Source organism: Rhamphochromis sp. 'chilingali', assembly GCF_963969265.1.
Source record: "Rhamphochromis sp. 'chilingali' genome assembly, chromosome: 5".
In the NCBI taxonomy this organism is placed as follows: Eukaryota; Metazoa; Chordata; class Actinopteri; order Cichliformes; family Cichlidae; genus Rhamphochromis; species Rhamphochromis sp. 'chilingali'.
In genome coordinates, this window is record NC_137932.1 from 17,931,330 (window position 1) to 17,949,721 (window position 18,392).

The 18,392-nt window shown below is 42.6% G+C and overlaps 1 protein-coding gene across 2 annotated transcripts in view; it reads left to right on the top strand.

Moving 5' to 3' along the window:
- The window catches only part of jag2b (jagged canonical Notch ligand 2b), a 42,881-nt gene that overhangs the window by 12,328 nt on the left and 12,161 nt on the right, over nt 1-18,392 (top strand). Inside the window, exons 3-11 of one of the 2 annotated variants that reach the window (XM_080883038.1) lie at nt 4,791-4,845; nt 9,869-10,126; nt 10,765-10,825; nt 12,958-13,088; nt 14,276-14,395; nt 14,704-14,814; nt 14,938-15,051; nt 16,628-16,741; nt 17,107-17,213. In XM_080883038.1, the coding sequence (XP_080739164.1) occupies nt 4,791-4,845; nt 9,869-10,126; nt 10,765-10,825; nt 12,958-13,088; nt 14,276-14,395; nt 14,704-14,814; nt 14,938-15,051; nt 16,628-16,741; nt 17,107-17,213 (1,071 nt within the window). The remainder of the gene's footprint in view (nt 1-4,790; nt 4,846-9,868; nt 10,127-10,764; nt 10,826-12,957; nt 13,089-14,275; nt 14,396-14,703; nt 14,815-14,937; nt 15,052-16,627; nt 16,742-17,106; nt 17,214-18,392) is intronic. The other variant, XM_080883039.1, reaches the window with a different exon arrangement.

Genomic DNA, 18,392 nt, shown 5'->3' on the forward strand with positions numbered 1-18,392 from the left:
AGCTTCTCCTCCTTTAAAGATGTTAAAATCACAGGATTATGTCATAAATATTTGATAGGTTGACGACACTAATCATATATTTGTGTGCTCAGGATTCTAATTGTCTTTATGACTGAGAATTTATTTCCTACTAGGTTATTTTAGAGTTTTCCATACCTGGAAACCTGGAATGGCCACTGTGCTGTTTCAACACTGATGTCAAGAAGGGTCAAAAACCATCCAACCTTTCTGCCTGCCAACATATGCAAGGACTTTGCCACTGGAGGTCTTTGATCCTTGCCTCTGAACAGATTGAGGAGCTAGTCTGAGAGATTTACATTTGAAGTCCACTCTACTGGCAGAAGTGATGGGAAGCTCACATTTTTATTTTATTTTTTTCAAATGTTTTACCCTGAAATGGCTTCCCAAAATCCTATACCTGAGCATGCTTTCCTTCCCTTGGAAACTTCTCTGCTTTGGGGTTGCTTGATTACTGATCCTGATTCATTAGGAAATGGCAATACCAGATGAATTCTGTTATTTCTCACCTTACCTGGTACTAAATATTAAGGGTGACATAGCATGTCATATCTCTCATTAATCCAGATTTTTAGCAGTTCTTCCAGAGATCCTGTGTCACATGCTCTTGTGTCCAGTCTAGGAAGGACTTCTAGTGCGGTGCCTTTACACTAGAATAGTGTAAACTCGGCCCTATTAACATCAAAAGCTGGGATTGACATCGCAGATTAATGAAGATTACATGTGGCGATTACTGGCCATGGAATGAATTGTGATGACCTTTTGTCCCATCAGAAGGTAATAAATCAGACATCAGTTAAACTCTCTGTAGACGAGCTTGGAGGTGGGCATGTAGGCTACTTTCAGTGGACATGCGAGACAAAAATAGCTCAAGGACACAGACGGGGCTTTTTTTTGTTTGTTTGTTTGTTTGTTTCCTTTTAAATTGCGAGTGCTAATCTGAGACCTTTTTTTTATAGTAACTATGTGAAAGTCGTTCTCAAAGCTCGGTTGATATCCCAACTTTCCCCAAGGGACAGAAATTAGTCAATCAAAGCTGTGATCTACAAAGCAGACGCGCCCCTCCAACGATACGGAATTGTTGGCAGACGGGGATGTTGCATGGGATTACACACCAGCCCTGGATCTCACATTCTCAGTATTCTTCGAATGCAAACCCGCACGTCGCCCCCACATACAGAGGGCTGACCCCTCTTTTGAAAAAGAAGCGTGCAGATCCCATGCTTAGTGACCCCAACCTGCCCCGGCTTCCACTTCCCACTGCCACCTCTCTCTGTTTCCCGTCCCTTTTATTATTTCAACAGCCACCTTCCACTCACCCATCCACCCATCGTCTGGCGTGGGAACCTACACCTGTAGCTCTCCCCAGACATCACTAGTGGTACATCCTTTGCTTTTATCATCATTGTGGTCTACTGTGGAGAATTAAATAACTACCTGGAATAGATAATGATTATTATTTTTCCCTTAAATGTCAGTGCATCATTACCTCAAAGTCACTGAGTGCATCCAACTAACATCCTTTGTTTCTTACCATTGCTCCCCCTTCTTGACTTGAAAGCTAGGATTTCTCCAAGTAAATCCTCTAATCCATTTGGAAGGGTTTTGGAGATTTGACTGCAGATACTTTGTAGTCTCAAATGATGTATTTCACGCTGTCAGACATGGCAGATGTGTTTTGAGTTGAAAAAAGGGCAGGTTAATGATGTTAGGATACTTTCTGAGTCTGATTATATGATTAGGACTTGCACAGGAGCCACTGGCGGCTTGTTTTGACTTCAGCAATTCAACTGTGCTGCTCAGGCTCAGTAGCACACATGCTGACACTAATTGTCCCCGTGCTGACTGTGTCTCTTCATGGACAATGGTTTTGATTGGAATGGGGGTGAGTTACGGTGTTGGGACAAGGGTCTTTGTTCAGTTGCCTTCACCCCCTTCCCTCCCCCACTCCTCCCCTTTATCCCTCTGCCCATCCATCTATCTTGTTCCAACCATTTGGGCAGCTGTCACTTAATCCAGCTAATCACAGACTGGGACGGTCTGTGGGAAACCAGACTAGTCCATGGCTTTGCTCATCCCCAGCATGCGCGATTCGGGACTGTTTACTCAAACGTTTACTACATGTAGGCATGTAAGGAAGCCTGGACTTAAAGTAAACCCCAAAAGGTGCAAGTCACGGTATGACCACCCCTTCTTTGTTTAATCTTTGAATGTGCGTCACGACAAGGTTCGTCTCTCTGCATAGTCTCACGAAACAGACAGGCTTCATTCTAAGATCTCCTGTCCCAAATGCATGTATTGCCACTTATAGTTCCTCTTTATATCCACTGGCATATGCACCCACCCATCCAAATGCTCTGAGTGGGTCGGCCAGCCCACCCTTTTGTTGTTGGGGGAGGGTGGGTTTTTAGAAAGGTCAGAAGCCGTCTACGTGTCGTGGGATGATGCACGTTCATGTATAATAATCCACGTTTGAGCCCGCATCTGTTGTGTGTCTGCGGTCGGATGGGTTGGCAAAGCTTCTGGCAACAGAAGCACGAGTCTGCCCATGCCCTGATCCCCTGATTTCTCTTAACTCCTAACTATAGCTTTCCATCTCTTCACGCCAGCCTTCTTTTCTTTTCTAATGTTGTCTTGCCTGGATACATACAATCTCATACACCTGCACTCCCAATCCTTATTAACCCAAGCTCTCCCGCTCACACCTATCCTGTCATCTTCCATTCCGTTCTCTTTTCACCAATGATCTTCCACAATAACACTCCCCTCCCTTTCCTCCCGCTGCCACCCACAGCCAGACAAGCCTCTTTAATCCAACAGCCCAGCAGCAACTAGCCTACCAGCTTGTTGGTCCCCCAGAACAACAACGTAGGCAGACGTACACATGTTTTACAGTGACCCTCCCTGATTTCTCCTCCTCATTTCATTCAACTTTAAGTAGCTCAAATGCTACTATCTTTTTTTTTTTTCCTTCCATCCACACTGAGAGTAATGCCCCGTCATTGACATTACACTAGAGATCACAACAGTCACACTGTGGCTACTACAACTGTCACTGGCGGTGACGTAACGAGTGCTATTTAGGTCAGCTAGTTGCCTAGCAGTGTGCCCTGCAGCACACCAGCTAGATTACTGTGATACTGGTTAGCTTGGTTATTTTGTGTGCGGGTGTTTACTCGAGCAGCATCAGCTGTGCAGAATGCTCAAGTTTTTGCTGCATCGTTGCTTAAAACGCAAACGATTGTCTGGTTTCCATTAAGTGTGAATAAAACAGTTTCAGTCCATAAACTGACTTTCATCAGAGTGGGCGGTCCCGTCTGTCCATTGGTCGAGGGGAGTTAAGCAACCAGAGGAGCTTTCACATTAATGAAACTCCATCAATAGATCATCAATCGTATCTTTGCTCGTCTTTATTATTAATTGCACAATAATTTCAGCAGAGTGTAAAACCCATGTAGCGCTGTCGTACTGGTTAACTGTAAAGCATAACTTGGACAGAAACAAGATAATCCCCTTAGCTGCTGCTTTCTTTCACTGTCTGACAACCAAGGATAAAGCCAATTCATCTCACACAGCTTATACTGGCAAAGTGACCGTACATTTTTGCAGATTTTTCTTCTTCTTTTTTTTAATTTCTTTTTTGATAAAAGGCAAACTTAAAAACTGGAGACTGACGCAGGAAAGATTGACTTTGGTTAGACATCACTTTTGCACATTAGACTGAAATGTGTACATGTGATCATAGCCCCTGCCTGACATGTACTATATCTTGTAGTTGTATTCCTGAATGGCTCTTATCTCATTTTGATGTGTTTGGACCGCTCTGTAAGGGTACAAAAACTCTTTTAAACCAGCTATAATCCCAATACCCAATGCGATGCATTATCTTCCTGTCATGTACTTTTCACATCGAAGTCCTGTTCCCTGTCTTGGCTCTTTTCCACAGTTGTAATTGTTGTCTTACACTGTCAATGAAACCCAATGATTCAGCAGTAACTTCAGCATACCCTTGGATAATGGAGCCGAGGTCCATATGAGACGCTGTAGTAGCAGTAAAATTGATTTTTGTATCCGTGCGTGCTGATGTTTGAGAGCAGCACAGCTGAGGCTAAAATGATCATCTCCACAGTTCGGTCTGTTTTTAGGAAATGACTGTCATTATTAATGCGTACTGCTGTGATTTTAGGAACAAAATGACAAAGGCTGTTTTAATGTTCCCTTTTTCCCCCCCTCTAGTTACAAAAAACAAAAACTGGTTGGAGAATATTTCATTGTCCTCAATTCCTCTTTGTCTTTAGATTTAAATGTCAACAAGGTTACCTTCAAGACGAGTAAAATCAACTGAAATTCTGTCTTGCAATGCTCACTGGGTTTCGCTACAACAGCCATGTCACAATTGGACTGGTCACGGTAATCACTGAATAAAGTGGAACTTTTCATTGTACAGCAGGTATTACAGTGTGGCCTGTGATTAATAGTCCCAAACATTTGTGCGTGCATTGGAATATAAGGTGTACTCTGAGACTCTGTTTGCAACTTCATTTACTGGAAATGCATTGATTTCTGTTTGTAGAAGGAAAAAGAGCTGCAAAAATGCAGCTTATGGACACAACTATTACATGTGCATGATCCTGAAGACTCCTGTTATTCACATTATACCAGTCAATGGCCAACACTAAACAAGCTCATTTAGGCCCACCTGCCCAAAACTAAAATAATGAGTCATAAATGCCATGTGACTAATGTCTTTTTGTTTTTGCTTTTTCCTTCAGCGGACATACACGTTGATTGTAGAGGCCTGGGACTGGGACAACAAGACACGAGAAAGTAAGTTTAAACCTCACCTTCATCATACTGCTTTGGATTTTACTATGTAGCGTTTGTCAGTAAGAAGTGTTTAGTACAAATCTTGACTGGCGTTGGATTTCTTTGAGTTTAGTATCGACATCAATACTTGAGTTTCGAATTTGATTTGATTGCAATCCAGTGTGTGTGTAGTAAGGGTTTCTTTTTTTTTTAATGTATTTTTTCCTTATTTATTTATTTTAATACAGTAATGAGAACATCTTACAGTTAAAAAACCATGACGCTACATTACGTTTAATCATTTCCACTAAAATGTGCCAAAGATCTTTCCAGCATATCCTCCAAATTTCTTAAATACTTTGTGACACATAGTTTATTGATGGCTTAATGGCAGAGGTCACGAATTACAGGACTCCTCATAAAGAATACAAGCCTTGGTTTTCCTTGGCTATGTTGGCTGTGGCAGTCAGTTTTGACCAGCTGTATCCTGTTTTCCTTTGGTTGTGTCCGCTGGGTGGACTCCTGTAGAGCCTCTTTTTTTCCCCATCTGAGCAGTAGCCCAGTCTAGGAGGAAGAGGACACATTGAGGCATATAATGTCTGCATGTCTAGATGTAACTTTGATCTGTGAGAAAGGTGTCATTTTTCATGTGTCTCTATTAACCTTATGTGCATGCAAGGGTGAATTAATTTTTGTATTGAATCATGCCATCCTGTCTTGTCCAGTCTTGAGCTTATTCTGTTTATATGAGGTCACTGCATCCTGTTTTGTCCATAACATCAAACACACTTCCACTTGAGAATGCAGACAATGGAGAAGAAATAGATTTTGACATCATCACTCTTTGATTAGACTGTGCATGCCCTGTGTAGTCTCCTGTTTCTGCACTGATTGTGTACATTTACGGTAATTAGTTCTGATGAAGGTGGTACGGCCCAGTTGTTGAGTAACAGACCAGTTGATTATCTGCCAACTACTCTCGCTTTAGTCTCAGCCAAATCGCTATAAAGAAGATGAAGATTTTTTTTTTTTTTTTTTCCCCAAGACATGGGACTCCTCACCAAGATGAGAAGGAAAATGCTATGCTTTTCATCATTTGCCAAACTATAGAAAAACCTTAATTATACTGTCCTTTGAATCTGAGGCAGCTTAGATTTTATTTTATTTTCATTGTCATTTTCAGATGTCACTGGCTTTTATGTCCCAAATTTCTTACCTTAGTAAGTTCAAGAAATAACAATGTCTGGAACAAACACGTTTGGTTTTTTCTTTTGTGGAGGATGGTGGGCCAGTCTGCAGTAGTAGCAAGCTTATGTCAGAGTTGGGCAGTTATTACAGCTTTTCTCAGCAGGTGGGAGGGTTGGACAGGTCACACGTGAACTTGTCTTATCTTTTCATTAGCAGTGGTGTCTTGTGCTTTTCATAGCAACGTGTTAGAAGTAGGTTTATTTCATGAGTAATGGTAAGGCAACTTTTTATAAATGGGGAGACTTGTTAGAAAGACATGGACCTCATTCTCCAGTAGTTCTAAGACAGCGCTCCCCAAACCTTTTTGCGCTACATGTCAGACATGATTTTTACGGACTGGCCTTTAAGGTGTCGTCCATAAATACAACAAAATAAAATGATACAACAAAGACAAACTGTGGTATTTTGTAAATACAATAATAACCGTGAATTCACTGTGTAATTGTAACTTTACTAGCAGCGTCCCCCTGAAATGCGCCAACAACATTGAGAGTAACATCGTCCCCTCTGCCCCTTAATGCTCTCTGGTCGCTATGGTAATGCATACATATTTCTTTCAAAATAAGACACAACTACAACACAGGAAAAGACCCAGAGAAACAGAGTTAATAATAATTAAAAAAAAAAAACAACAACCTGAAAACCATAAATTTCACACCCAAGCCTGAACTCTCGCAGCCTGGTACCAAGCGACTCCTGTACTGGTCTGTGGCCCGGGGGTTGGGGGACCGCTGTTCTAAGATGTCAAGCCTTCATCTAGATTTACAGAACAGAAAAGCATCATCTGAACCCCTTTGTTACTGATGGTAAAAGATTTTCTTCCACCAAAACTAAAGCGCCAGTCACACAAATTTAGAGACCTATCAGTGGGTTTTTTGTCTTCTTTGGTTGCACTGACTGGTCTGTAGGCCTTAGTAGAGCCAAGATCATGAACATTGAAGCACCAGTTCTATTACACCAGATCTATACTGGGCCAACACCAGAACACCACATATTGGTGAGAATTGGGGTGCAACAACCAAATCCGTAGTTTGATCTATACTAATGGATACATGTGGAACTGCAGCTTGAAGCCGTTGTAACCATTGCAAGAAAAAACAAAAAAAGGAGCCTGTTAAGTCAGTTGGTAGTGCTGAAAAAACAGTGCTTGTATTAATATGGACACCAATGCTAATGAATCAATGCTGGGACATATTCAGTCTTCCTTCCTCATGTTTCCCTGTTCGTCCCCGTTGTAGTGCTCCTTTGTCATTCACTTGCCTCTTCAGAGACCTCCTCACCCCAGTGGTGTACTCTGACTCACTGTGTACTAGAGGTGCACTCTAACTAGAACCTGTAGCAGGTGGAGACTTTGGAGAGTTTGCAGAACAGAACAGGGTCTGCATTTGCAAGCTACTGCAAAGTTGAATATTCTGGAGACACGCCACTCCAAGTGTAGCCATAGTTCACACTTGTCATGAGCCAGCGATACTTAAGTTTTTCTTTTGCTTGTCATTGAACTATTTGTTGTTTTTGCACAGATGGATTCTTCATTCTCAGTCTGAGACATTAAGTTGAACTTGTCTGGCCTGAGTCAGCATCGGGGTCATGTCTGGTCCTACGTAAGAGCCTACCAGTGTGTCGAGGATGTCAGTGAGATTCCTCTCTTCCAGCGTCATGTCCTCCATAGCACCCCTCTTTCCTTCCCCCTGTGTCCTCAGGAAAGGCCGCCGGCTGTTTTCCTTGTGTTTATCGAGCAGGAAGTGGACTGGACTGGGTGGCCGGGCTCAGTGTTTAGACGCTTAGTAGCAGAGACCGGCTTGGGCCCCGAGCCCATTGTTCTCTATCTGGCAACCACCGAGGGTTATTTCTGTTATTGTTGCTTAATTTTGTCTGACATTGTCAGACTCCAGCAGAGGAATGTGTGTGTGTGTGTGCGTGTTCCTGCTTTAAAATGTCTTTGGAGCATTGAGCCCAAAGCCACGGAGGAAGTCGCAGGCCCCCATATTTCCACAGAGATTGTTCTCCAGCTTTGACTCCACTGTGAAAAGATTGCCTGTTATTTCATTCTGCCCCTCAGAAGTAGACTGTTTGAATGCTAGAGGATGATTGGCTTTAAATGTTTCACAGATGCTTCATGATGGTGCTTGTTTAAAGCTCACAGATGATATGTGCTGTTGCCAGAAAATTGACAATGAATTTCAAGAGCGCACTTAAAATTCAGTGGGTACAATTGAGTGTGACTGTACGAATGGATAGAGGGTCCACATCAGCGTCCGATTTTCAAATTGCTTCAAATAAATTAGTTTTTAGTCATCCTGATAAGTATACCTCAGCCTTTAAACAACTTAGTTAATGGAGAGACTTCTGCATAAAGGTTTCACTCCTTAGTGTTTTTTTTTAAAGTGCTTGATTGATCTTCATTACCTTTTAAGTTGATGATAGCAAGTGGAAGCTTATTTACAGAAAGCAGTGACCTCTGATGCTGAAAAGCGAAGCCACCAGAAAGTGCCACAAACTGCAGTATCTCAAAAAACCTCCTGAGAGTGACTGAAGATGCAAGTCAGGTCCAAGAGATTCTCATATTAAAGTCTCCAACTGTAATCTTTTATATAAAGTCTACTGTTGACACTTTGTTAGATGCTGTGGCTCGGTCTGTAACAGACGGACAGAAGCGTGCAATAGGCAGGGGAAAGAAAAAGTGTGAGGATCTCAGCCTGGGTAGTGGGTATTTGTTGGTTATTGCACAGCATGTGTGCCTTATTTATGTGGTCCGAGTGTTTGTCAGAGTCTGAAATCGGATCTGTTACACTTTTCTGTATTTTGACTGTTAAACTAGTCGATTATTTTAAATCTGGCTTAAATGTGGAGTCTACCACACGTGCAGGCACCGCCTGTGCAACAAACGTTCAGAATTAATATCTCTGTAAATGCTCAGTACCAGCCAGATTCCCCCCCCCCGCTATCCTTAATGGCAAACTCAGACACAGTTCTGGTGGTGAGCAGAGAAGGCTCCCTCACTTGCTGGTCAGACCATCGATTTGCAAGAGGGCAGCCAATCAGAAGGAAGCTGGCTTAAAAAGAGAGACCTTGAAATGTCTTGCTTTTATAAACGGGGAGAACTATGCGGGTTTACTTCGAGCTATGAGGATTGTTATGAACTGTGAATTATACAAATTAACTTGAGGGTTGAGAATAAATATGGAGCATTACAGAGCTTCATAAAGTTGGTAAAATTCACTGAAGTCTGGGACCGCCTAAAAATTTAAAATGAGTGACTGTAGTTGGTGTTCGTGTAGGGAATACTAATAAGCTGTGGTGCTCACTTTGAGGAAAAAGCTGGGAATGATTCTTTACATGGCACCAGGCAACATCAGGCTGTACTTAAACACCACTTTCAATTTACCTATTGCATACCTCTCTGATCTAGTCACGTTAGACTCTTCTCTCCCTCCTCTCACTGTAAGTGTAGCTGCTCTCAGCAGACAAAAGGTGTGAAAGTGAAATGAAGTGAAATATTAATTCAGTTTATGGCAGGATATTATTTTAGCACAAGTCCAATAAAAGCTTCTAAAGCTAGTGTAGAACATAACAAGAGAAAGGCAATAATGAAATGTCATCGTCTGAGCTTTACACTTTGTGTCGACTCTGTTGACCGCAATGATCAAGTCAAAAAACTAAACTGCCGTATAGATGGACGTTTTGTCAGGACACCTTTTGAGTGGACTAATATCTGATCCAGTGTCAGGTTGAGTTGCTTTATGTGTGGTGAGAAGGAAGTGAGTCTGAATCGCACATTCACCCCGTTTTGTTTCAGCTGAGGAGGACCTGCTGATTGAGCGCAGCACCCGCACTGGCATGATCAACCCTGGTGACCCCTGGCAGACAATCATGCACGATGGGCCCGTGGCTCGCATCACTTATCGTATCCGGGTAAAGTGTGACGAAAACTACTACACTAGCACGTGCAACATACAGTGTTCTCCTCGTGACGACTACTTTGGCCACTACCGCTGTGGACCTTTAGGCACCCGTGTGTGCCTGGATGGTTGGATGGGCCACGACTGCACAACAGGTGAGCTCCTAGCACCTTAAAATGTCTTCAAAAATAAAAATAAATGCGTGAATGAATTGTAAAGATTCGCTGCCTTTTGAGATCTATTTAATGAGATGTCTTTTAAACTGTTTCTATTAAGTTTGGGTTCAGATTTTCAAAGGGAGTCCGATCAGTTTACTCTTTACTGATCATCAAGGCTATAATTATTAAAGTAAGATGGCAGAAATGTGCAGTATGCATAAATAAACGTAGAATGTTTGGTCAGGTCATTATTCTAAAGTCTAGCAGTGTTGAGGTCATGCTTGTGGGTGGTGTTGGAGAGAGTGGGGGGCCCTCAATAAATCATCCAACTGACCTTAGAAGATGAAGGGTGAAAAAGGGGAGGAGAGCGCAGAAGGCCTGGCTTGTTTGTTTTTTTTTTTTAAAAAGAGGGTGGTGTTTTATGCAGGCCATAAAGTTGTCTAGTCAGGGTGCCATGAATTTTCATGTCTTGTTGCACTTGTTAGGATGAAGGCAAACAAAACAAACCAGCGTCTCTACCACCCACTTTCTGTCTTGGTGCCCCCTTTCCTCCACTTCTTTAATTACCTGGGTTGCATGGGATGGGAAGAGATGCATTTAAATAAACACATGTTGTTGCTCTTTTTCTGTCTTAGCGATCTGCAAGCAAGGTTGCAACCTGTTACATGGCTCATGCAGTGTCCCAGGCGAATGCAAGTAAGATGACTGGGAAGATTTTATTTGATATGCAAAAATGTGAATCATAAATGCAGAATCTTTCTGTTTCTGGCGCTGTAATTTTCTAAATGTATCACATGTCGTAAAATGTTAGATCACTGTCATATTGCTCATGCATTTTTAGATGAAATGTTGGTTGTTTTTTTTTTTTTTTGTTTGTTTGTTTTTAAAACATACAAAATTGCATCGGTATTTCTTAAAAATTCAGCAGAGGAGCTAAATCTGTGGGGGTGGAAAGGCTGGATTTAAAGCAGAGGCACCTTCACTTGTCGAAGCCTGTTGTGTGTGTGTGTGTGTGTGTGTGTGTGTGTGTGTGTGTGTGTGTGTGTCAGCCTTTCCCTCCCTCGTGGGCATCTCCACCTCGGTTCAGAAGAAAAGGGCAATGCCGTACCAGCCTTCTTGTATTTTTAGCTATCCGAAATCCTCCTTAGAATACCAAGCACCTCATCAGGCTTCTGCAGCTCGGACTGAAGAAAGGGACTCGTCTTGGTGTGTGAATTTGACCACTGCAAAACGTGCTGGGAATTGTCAGATGCTCTCCCCATCCGCATTGCAGTCCTCCTCGAAGGGCAAGGGACAGGAGCGGAAATGAATATCCCGCCGTGTTATGTACATTTCCCAAAGTGGAAACGACAATTAGATAAAGTGACGTTGGATGTCCCAGTGAATCCACGTTTCCAGGATGTGGTACATCCCGTCGTCATTTCGCCACCCCAGTCTTTCACCTGCTGTATCGGGGGGGGGGGATGCTTGCCTCCACGTGTTAGGAAAGAGAGTTGGCCGAAAGCTGAGGAATGAGGGAATGGTGTTTTCTTGTGCCGTCCTTTTTCTAGTTAGCGCATTCTTCTTAGTCATACAAAATGTCAAGTTGCAGTCAACAGGAAGTGTGACATCAATGGAAGAGCAGCAGTAAAGAGACTTCCTGCAGCGGCATGAATTTAATGATGCCTCAGGTCACAGAAAGCTTGCATCAAATCCCTTGCCATCTCCCTTTATTCCCTTTATTTCATCAAGGTTTTATGGGCTTTGCCTCGTCTGCCACGGGCTTTTGAGAAACACAAAGGCTAGTACGTGCCTGTTGTCACACCACAGTATTGAGGCTTTTTATTAGCCCGCATTAGGCTTGTTCTGACATATTTAAGAGGTTTGCTGCAGTGTTCCTAAGAACTCCTTAGATATTAATTGTAACCCTTCTATATGGAGTTTTGCCAAGTTTCATAAGTTTCACATTTGTGATTAATTATATCAATAAGGACAAACTACAGATTTACTCTTTGGATACCTTAAAGCAGTCTCCGTGTTCTTTTTAGTGTTATTGCCAAATTGCTGTTAAGCTCTCTGGTGGTAATTGAATACAGTGGATGAAGCATGCCAAGTCTTACCCTGATACCCCGGACCCCACAGTCTGAGACTGGCTGGAAGAGGGGGTTGGAAGGGGGTGCTGAAAGCTCAGAGAGGCAGCGGTGCCGTCTGCAAGGGGCTCAAAATAGCAGCCAATTGACAAGACAGCTGCCGTGACAACATTTCAGCCTTGGAATAGCCGAGTACAGTCCCGAAGCGTCAGACTGCTGCGCATAAACACTGTATACACACAATCACCTCCAGCCACGCACTCTCAGAAACATCACGTCACCCTTGTAGCCCCCAAATCCGCCTCACCCGCATACTCTAACCCAATGCACAGTAGCTACTGGAAGTATCCTTAACCCCTGCTGCCCCGGAATGTCACCCTCTACTAAGATTAGTTGGCAGAAGACGTCCATGGGATGTGTTGACACTATAGCAGGTACAATATTAGGTTTGTTTCCACGGGCTGTCTGTCACTTGTGCATCATTAGTAGCTACAGCAGCTCACAGCCTAATGGGTGTCTTTAAGAACTGTTCTTAACAGACGCTAGTTTGGTTGTGGTGATTTATAATCAAGCATAAAACCATATCAGTTTCAAAACTGTTGGACATAAGTTGCAGATTGTTTTATGTAGATATTTTTGAAAAGATTGATTCATCACCGATGGGTGATTTCACTATATTAGGATTCGGACCATGAAACCAACAATTTTTCAAGAAGCTGTTAAAGGGAAATTATTCATGGCTGTGTTCTTGTTTGGCAGGTGCCGATATGGCTGGAAGGGCCAGTTTTGTGATGAATGTGAGCTTCATCCTGGTTGTGTCCACGGGACTTGCAACGCCCCCTGGCAGTGCAACTGCCAGCAGAACTGGGGTGGTCTGATGTGCGAAAAAGGTATGGAAGAAATGCTGTTTATTTATTAATTTTTTTACAAAATGTATTCACAGGGACTCGCAACACCAGGCAGGGTGAGTCGTTGTTGTCGTTCCTCTGCTCCCCCTCCAGGTACAGTTTCTTGGATTTCATGAGTAATAGATGAGCAAGCTTCTCACACCCTGACCCATTAACATTGAGGAGTTACATTTATCTTTATATTATTATAGTTATTCAGTTATTACAGAATTACACTGTTTATATGAGGTCTGAATTATATTTACTGCTCATTTTCTCTGAGTGGAGACCGGCGGCTGGATAGTTTTACTGCTTGTGTGATCTGAGCGACAGCAGGGACACCCGATCTCCACCCCCCCACATCCCTTCGTCACACAGGGCTCTTCAGGGGATGAGAATGGGCCCTAAGATCCCCAGCGGAGACTGATCCCCCTGCTCATTTATTTACCAGCCTTTAGGGTGACCTGGCTTTTAGCCTAAAGCTGGTGTGCGGCGATCAGTTAGTTTATTTTTGGGAGCTTTAAAATAATGAAGCAAAGAATATAATTGTGAAAAACTGCATTTATACAGATAAGCAGACTAAGTCTACACAGCTAGTGGTCTGAATACAGTAAAATTTATTTTAATGCAGTGCAGCAGAGGGGTTGAGAAAACACTGTGCTTCCTGTCAAAGTGGACAGCTGGTGCTTCTTGCTGACTGAGGAATCTGACGAGCTTTCTGGGAGCTCTCTGCTCCAACGGGATAAAAAGTGGAACAAGACGAGAGCTGTTTGTTCCACTTGTAATTGTTAAAGAGAATTATTAGTAGTGTCACTTCAGAATATACCAATACAGATAAAATTCTAGTATTCAGTTCAACCAGGAACAGTTTTGTAAAAACATTATTTTGACCTGCATTAACTCATATTTGGCAGTATGCCTCTGTACCCGTGTCTAAGATTGATGTGAAACATCATAAACACGTGTGGCAACAGCTGTCATCTTTGATTTTTGTTTCTGAGTGGTGAAGTTCTAATCCTCATGTTCCTTCTGAACATTCACTTATCACTTAATATCAAACTTCTCTCTACCTGGTTGAAAATATAGCGCAAAGTGAAAAAAGACAGCTTCATAGATTTTCTGTGCTTCTCTTTGCAACCTTGAGTTGTCATTTCACTTCACTGTGCATCTCCTTGCTGTTCTTGCTCCAGATCTGAATTACTGCGGTCGCCATCAGCCTTGTGTTAACGGAGGAACTTGTATGAACACCCAGCCAGATGAGTACCACTGTGCCTGTCCAGAGGGCTTCTCTGGAAAGAACTGTGAGATAGGTGAGAGAGAATCCACTCCCTAGAGGTGGGCCTTCCATGTACAGCATATTTTCTGCCCTCTCCTCCGCTGCTGCCGCCGCCTCCTCTCTCAGCTATACTGGCCTTTGTTTTGCTAGTCAGAAATACATGGCACTTTTTCTGTGAACTTATTTACAGTTTGTAGGGAAAGCATCCAGCAAGACAAATGGAGACTTGTATTTTTTTTTTTTTTTTTTTAACAATACACTTTTAAAAACAGGAAAAAAATACCCAAACATATCTCATATGAAATTAATGTTTCCCTTTCTTCCACACTATTGCTTCTTCAGCTGAGCACGCCTGTGTTTCCAGTCCTTGTGCAAATGGTGGTACATGCCGCGAGGTTCCAGCAGGGTTTGAATGCCAGTGTCCTCCAGGCTGGGATAATCCAACCTGTGCCAGTGAGTGTCTTCATTTCTTTTCTACACACATTTTTATTTTTATTTTTATATGATGAAAGTGATTTCCAGCCATGAAAATCAGGTTTTTGATCAGTCAGTCACTTACCTGAGTATTTTCCTCAGATTTGGATGACTGTGCTTCCAGTCCATGTTCTCATGGTGGAACTTGCATTAACCTGAAGGATGGATTCGAGTGTGTGTGCCTCCCTCAGTGGGAAGGAAAGACCTGCCAGATAGGTGAGTTTTGTGTGCATACACATATTAGTGTGTTTTTATTTCAGCCGGGGAAGATGTTTTTCTGCCCTTTTCCTGTTTGTTCCTTTTCCTAAAATAAATAATTGGCCTTTGACACGCAGGCATAGCATTGCTCATCATTTTGGAATGAAACTGCCATGTCACAAGGCCACAATATAGGATGTTGGTATCCTGAATGAGCTGGCAGCTTCCCACAGCGTGACCACCTTTTTCTCAATGACTTTATGAGATACCAAAGCCTATATCCGGCTGTTTGCTGGCCACTCTCTGTGCCATTCATTTCTGTAGAACCCCCCCTCTCCGATGAGCGGACGTGACCAGCATAAAGTCAGGAAATGGATTACAACCGGTAAACAAAGTTGGGTTGCGTGTGTGGGGGTAAAGGCAGGAAAGAGATCCCGAGAGTTCAGTGTCGTTTTACCAGCTCCAGTCTCAGTTTACAGGCAGCTATAGGCCTCCTGTCTTACCTGGCCATTGGTGCATGTGTAGAGTTTGGGGTTTCATAGAGAAGACAGGTGTGTGAGGGGAGTGTAGCAGGACTCCCTGCGGACTGCCCTCTCCTCCCCAAACACCCACTTTTAATACCTGCAGGTGGTTGATGTTTGTGAGTGAAACTGTTAATCTTTATTGAACAGGTCAAAGTGGTGTATAGAATTACTGTGAGGTTGTCTATATGGCGCACAAAACATATTCTAAAAATATTATGAAGTTCTAAAATAAACTTTACGTAAGACTTAATTACAGTGCTTTTCTCTCAGTCTGGCTAAAATCTCTTAAGCAGGGAAAAAAACACCCTGTGATGCAAATGGGGAATTTTTTGCGAAAATGACGTCGACTCAGTGCACTACAGGATAACTCGGTGCTAAATATTAAATTCAGGTGAACTTTCGCAGATTTTATCACTTACGCTGAATTTGAAATTGAGATCCTGAAAGTAGCTCGGCACTTTTACTCTTCAAAGTTTGTTTCCATGTATTGTGGAGTAAAGGCTTGAATAAAGCTTTTTGTGGCGCTTAAAGCTGTGTGAAGTCTGATACAGTGCCTGAGGTGTTGTCGCCTGAGCCTGCGTCATTTTCGGTCTGAAGACTATAGCTTTGAAAGTGGAGAGAACTCTGTGGGTACAGAAGCGAGCCTATGAGACCGCTCCACCTGATCTTAACCAGCAATGTTTTCATTGGTCAAGAAACTGAAAAGAATGAATATATTTATATCAAATTTTGTGCTTTTGAATTCCAATAATAGGCAGGTAATTTTATACCAGTACTCTGTTGACACCAACTGGACAAAAAATTTAAGAATTAAGGCACTTGAGCCATTAAATATTAGACGTTCATAAAGTTTTGTAACTCAGAATTTGACCAAAAATCCTCATTATTTAAACTGTTCTTTGATTAACTCTTTATTCCTCGAACTTTACCTCACTCGAACTTCTGAGTGTTCGATTATACAAGAGCGCAGGTGCCAGCAGGCCTTCAAAGCTGGGTTGCTGGTCTCTTTCCTATCTTGTCCCTTCTCTGGTTTCATTCAATTGATTGACTCCTTACTCCTGCCTTCACAGATGCAAATGAGTGTGCAAGACAGCCCTGTGTGAACGCTTACTCTTGCAAAAATTTGATTGGCGGATATCACTGCAGCTGTTTTCGGGGATGGTCCGGACAAAACTGTGACATCAGTCAGTATTCCTCCCTTCAAAGTCGCTCCTAAATCGATAACTCTTCTTCTGGTTGCTCTCGGATGTCTCCTCCTCACTTTCTGGATGCACAGCTTAGGTGTACTTTGGCACCGCTTACTTTCCACACGTGTGGCAACGTGTTCCTTTCTCGTCTCGCAAACCGAAACTCCAGCTGTGTTATGCATGCCCAGTTACATAAGAGTCTATCTGGCACCCTTCTCACTTCACTAGTTTTTTTTTCTTTTCCTAACTTTTACTTAATCTATGCACAACTGATAGCGCATCGTTCACTCTTTTAGTGGAGTAGCATTTTTAAAATGAATGTTTGCAGGAAACTTGCTAATTCTTGTTGTCTTCCTCTTCAGATACCAGTGCCTGCCACGGTCAGTGCAAGAATGGAGCAACTTGCCGCGCTGTGTTGAACAGCTTTGTGTGCGAATGCCCACCGCAGTTCACTGGACAGCTGTGTGAGGTGAGTCTCATGTTACCCAGGTTCTACCAGTGACCAACTGCAATACGTAACGTAGCAGTAGGCTTCATTTATTAATTTTTGCTGTGAGATGCTGACTAACCCTTTATTGCATCTTGTGGTATAAAATATGAGAGGCGAAACCTGTTTTTTGCTGTAATTCCATAAACCAATATCATGCAGGATTTATGGTTTGTGTAAAGTGCTTTACTGCCTTTCACATTTCTGGACTTGTTGGCCTTGCCAAGGCACACTTTTGGTTTTCACAATTTCACATTTTCAAAGTTTGTTTCAACAAACGCTTGTAAATTAGTAACGTTGATTATTTGATCAATCCAAAACCAGAAGTTTCACACACTACCTTAACTTGAGCTCTTTAGTGGTTAGGACAGGGTTTGGGGGAATTACCTCCTCAACATGTCCTGAAGTTCTCCAGAAGCCTGGGAATGAACTAATCATTTGATTCAGCTGTGATGACCCAGGGCGATACCTAAAACCTGCAGGACACCGGCCCTTGAGTTCCCCACCCCAGGCTTAGGGGTCCAGGACCTGTGGAGTTTGTATGTTATGTCCACTTAAGTTCAGGGTGTTTTCTTGGAGGTCTAAGGCTACGTTCACACTGCAGGTCTTAATGCTCAATTCCGATTTTTTTTTTTTTTTTTTTTGGTCTGGTTGTTCACACTACAAATAAAATGTGACCGCAAATGCTTTGTGGTTATATGCATGTAAATCAGGAGATGATATCTCTTATTATAACCTGGTATCATGACCGTAAAAGGTGATCTGTTTGTTTCACAGATCTTCTGTAAACGTAGAACATTAACAAAATGCCATCATAGCGACTAATCATGTGCAATTGTACCAGCACTGATGGGGAAATGGTTTCCTGTGAAGTTGGATGCTAGAAAACATGTTGTGAAGCAAAGCAGCCCATGAATTGGGATGTAAGTGTCATTAAGATGGACTAGAAATTGCCCTAAACTATAAAGACAACCAAAAAGCCATAACACAATAGTCATCTGATCCAGCAGATCATTAAACTCCCCTACGTGCCAAATCGCTGCTGTGATCTGCCAAAACGTGCAATGTTGTCAGCCTCCAACCCTGCAAGCCAAGTCCACGTCACAATTCATACTTTTATTTCATAAAGATGCCACATATTGGTGTCCCTGCTGCAGCCCT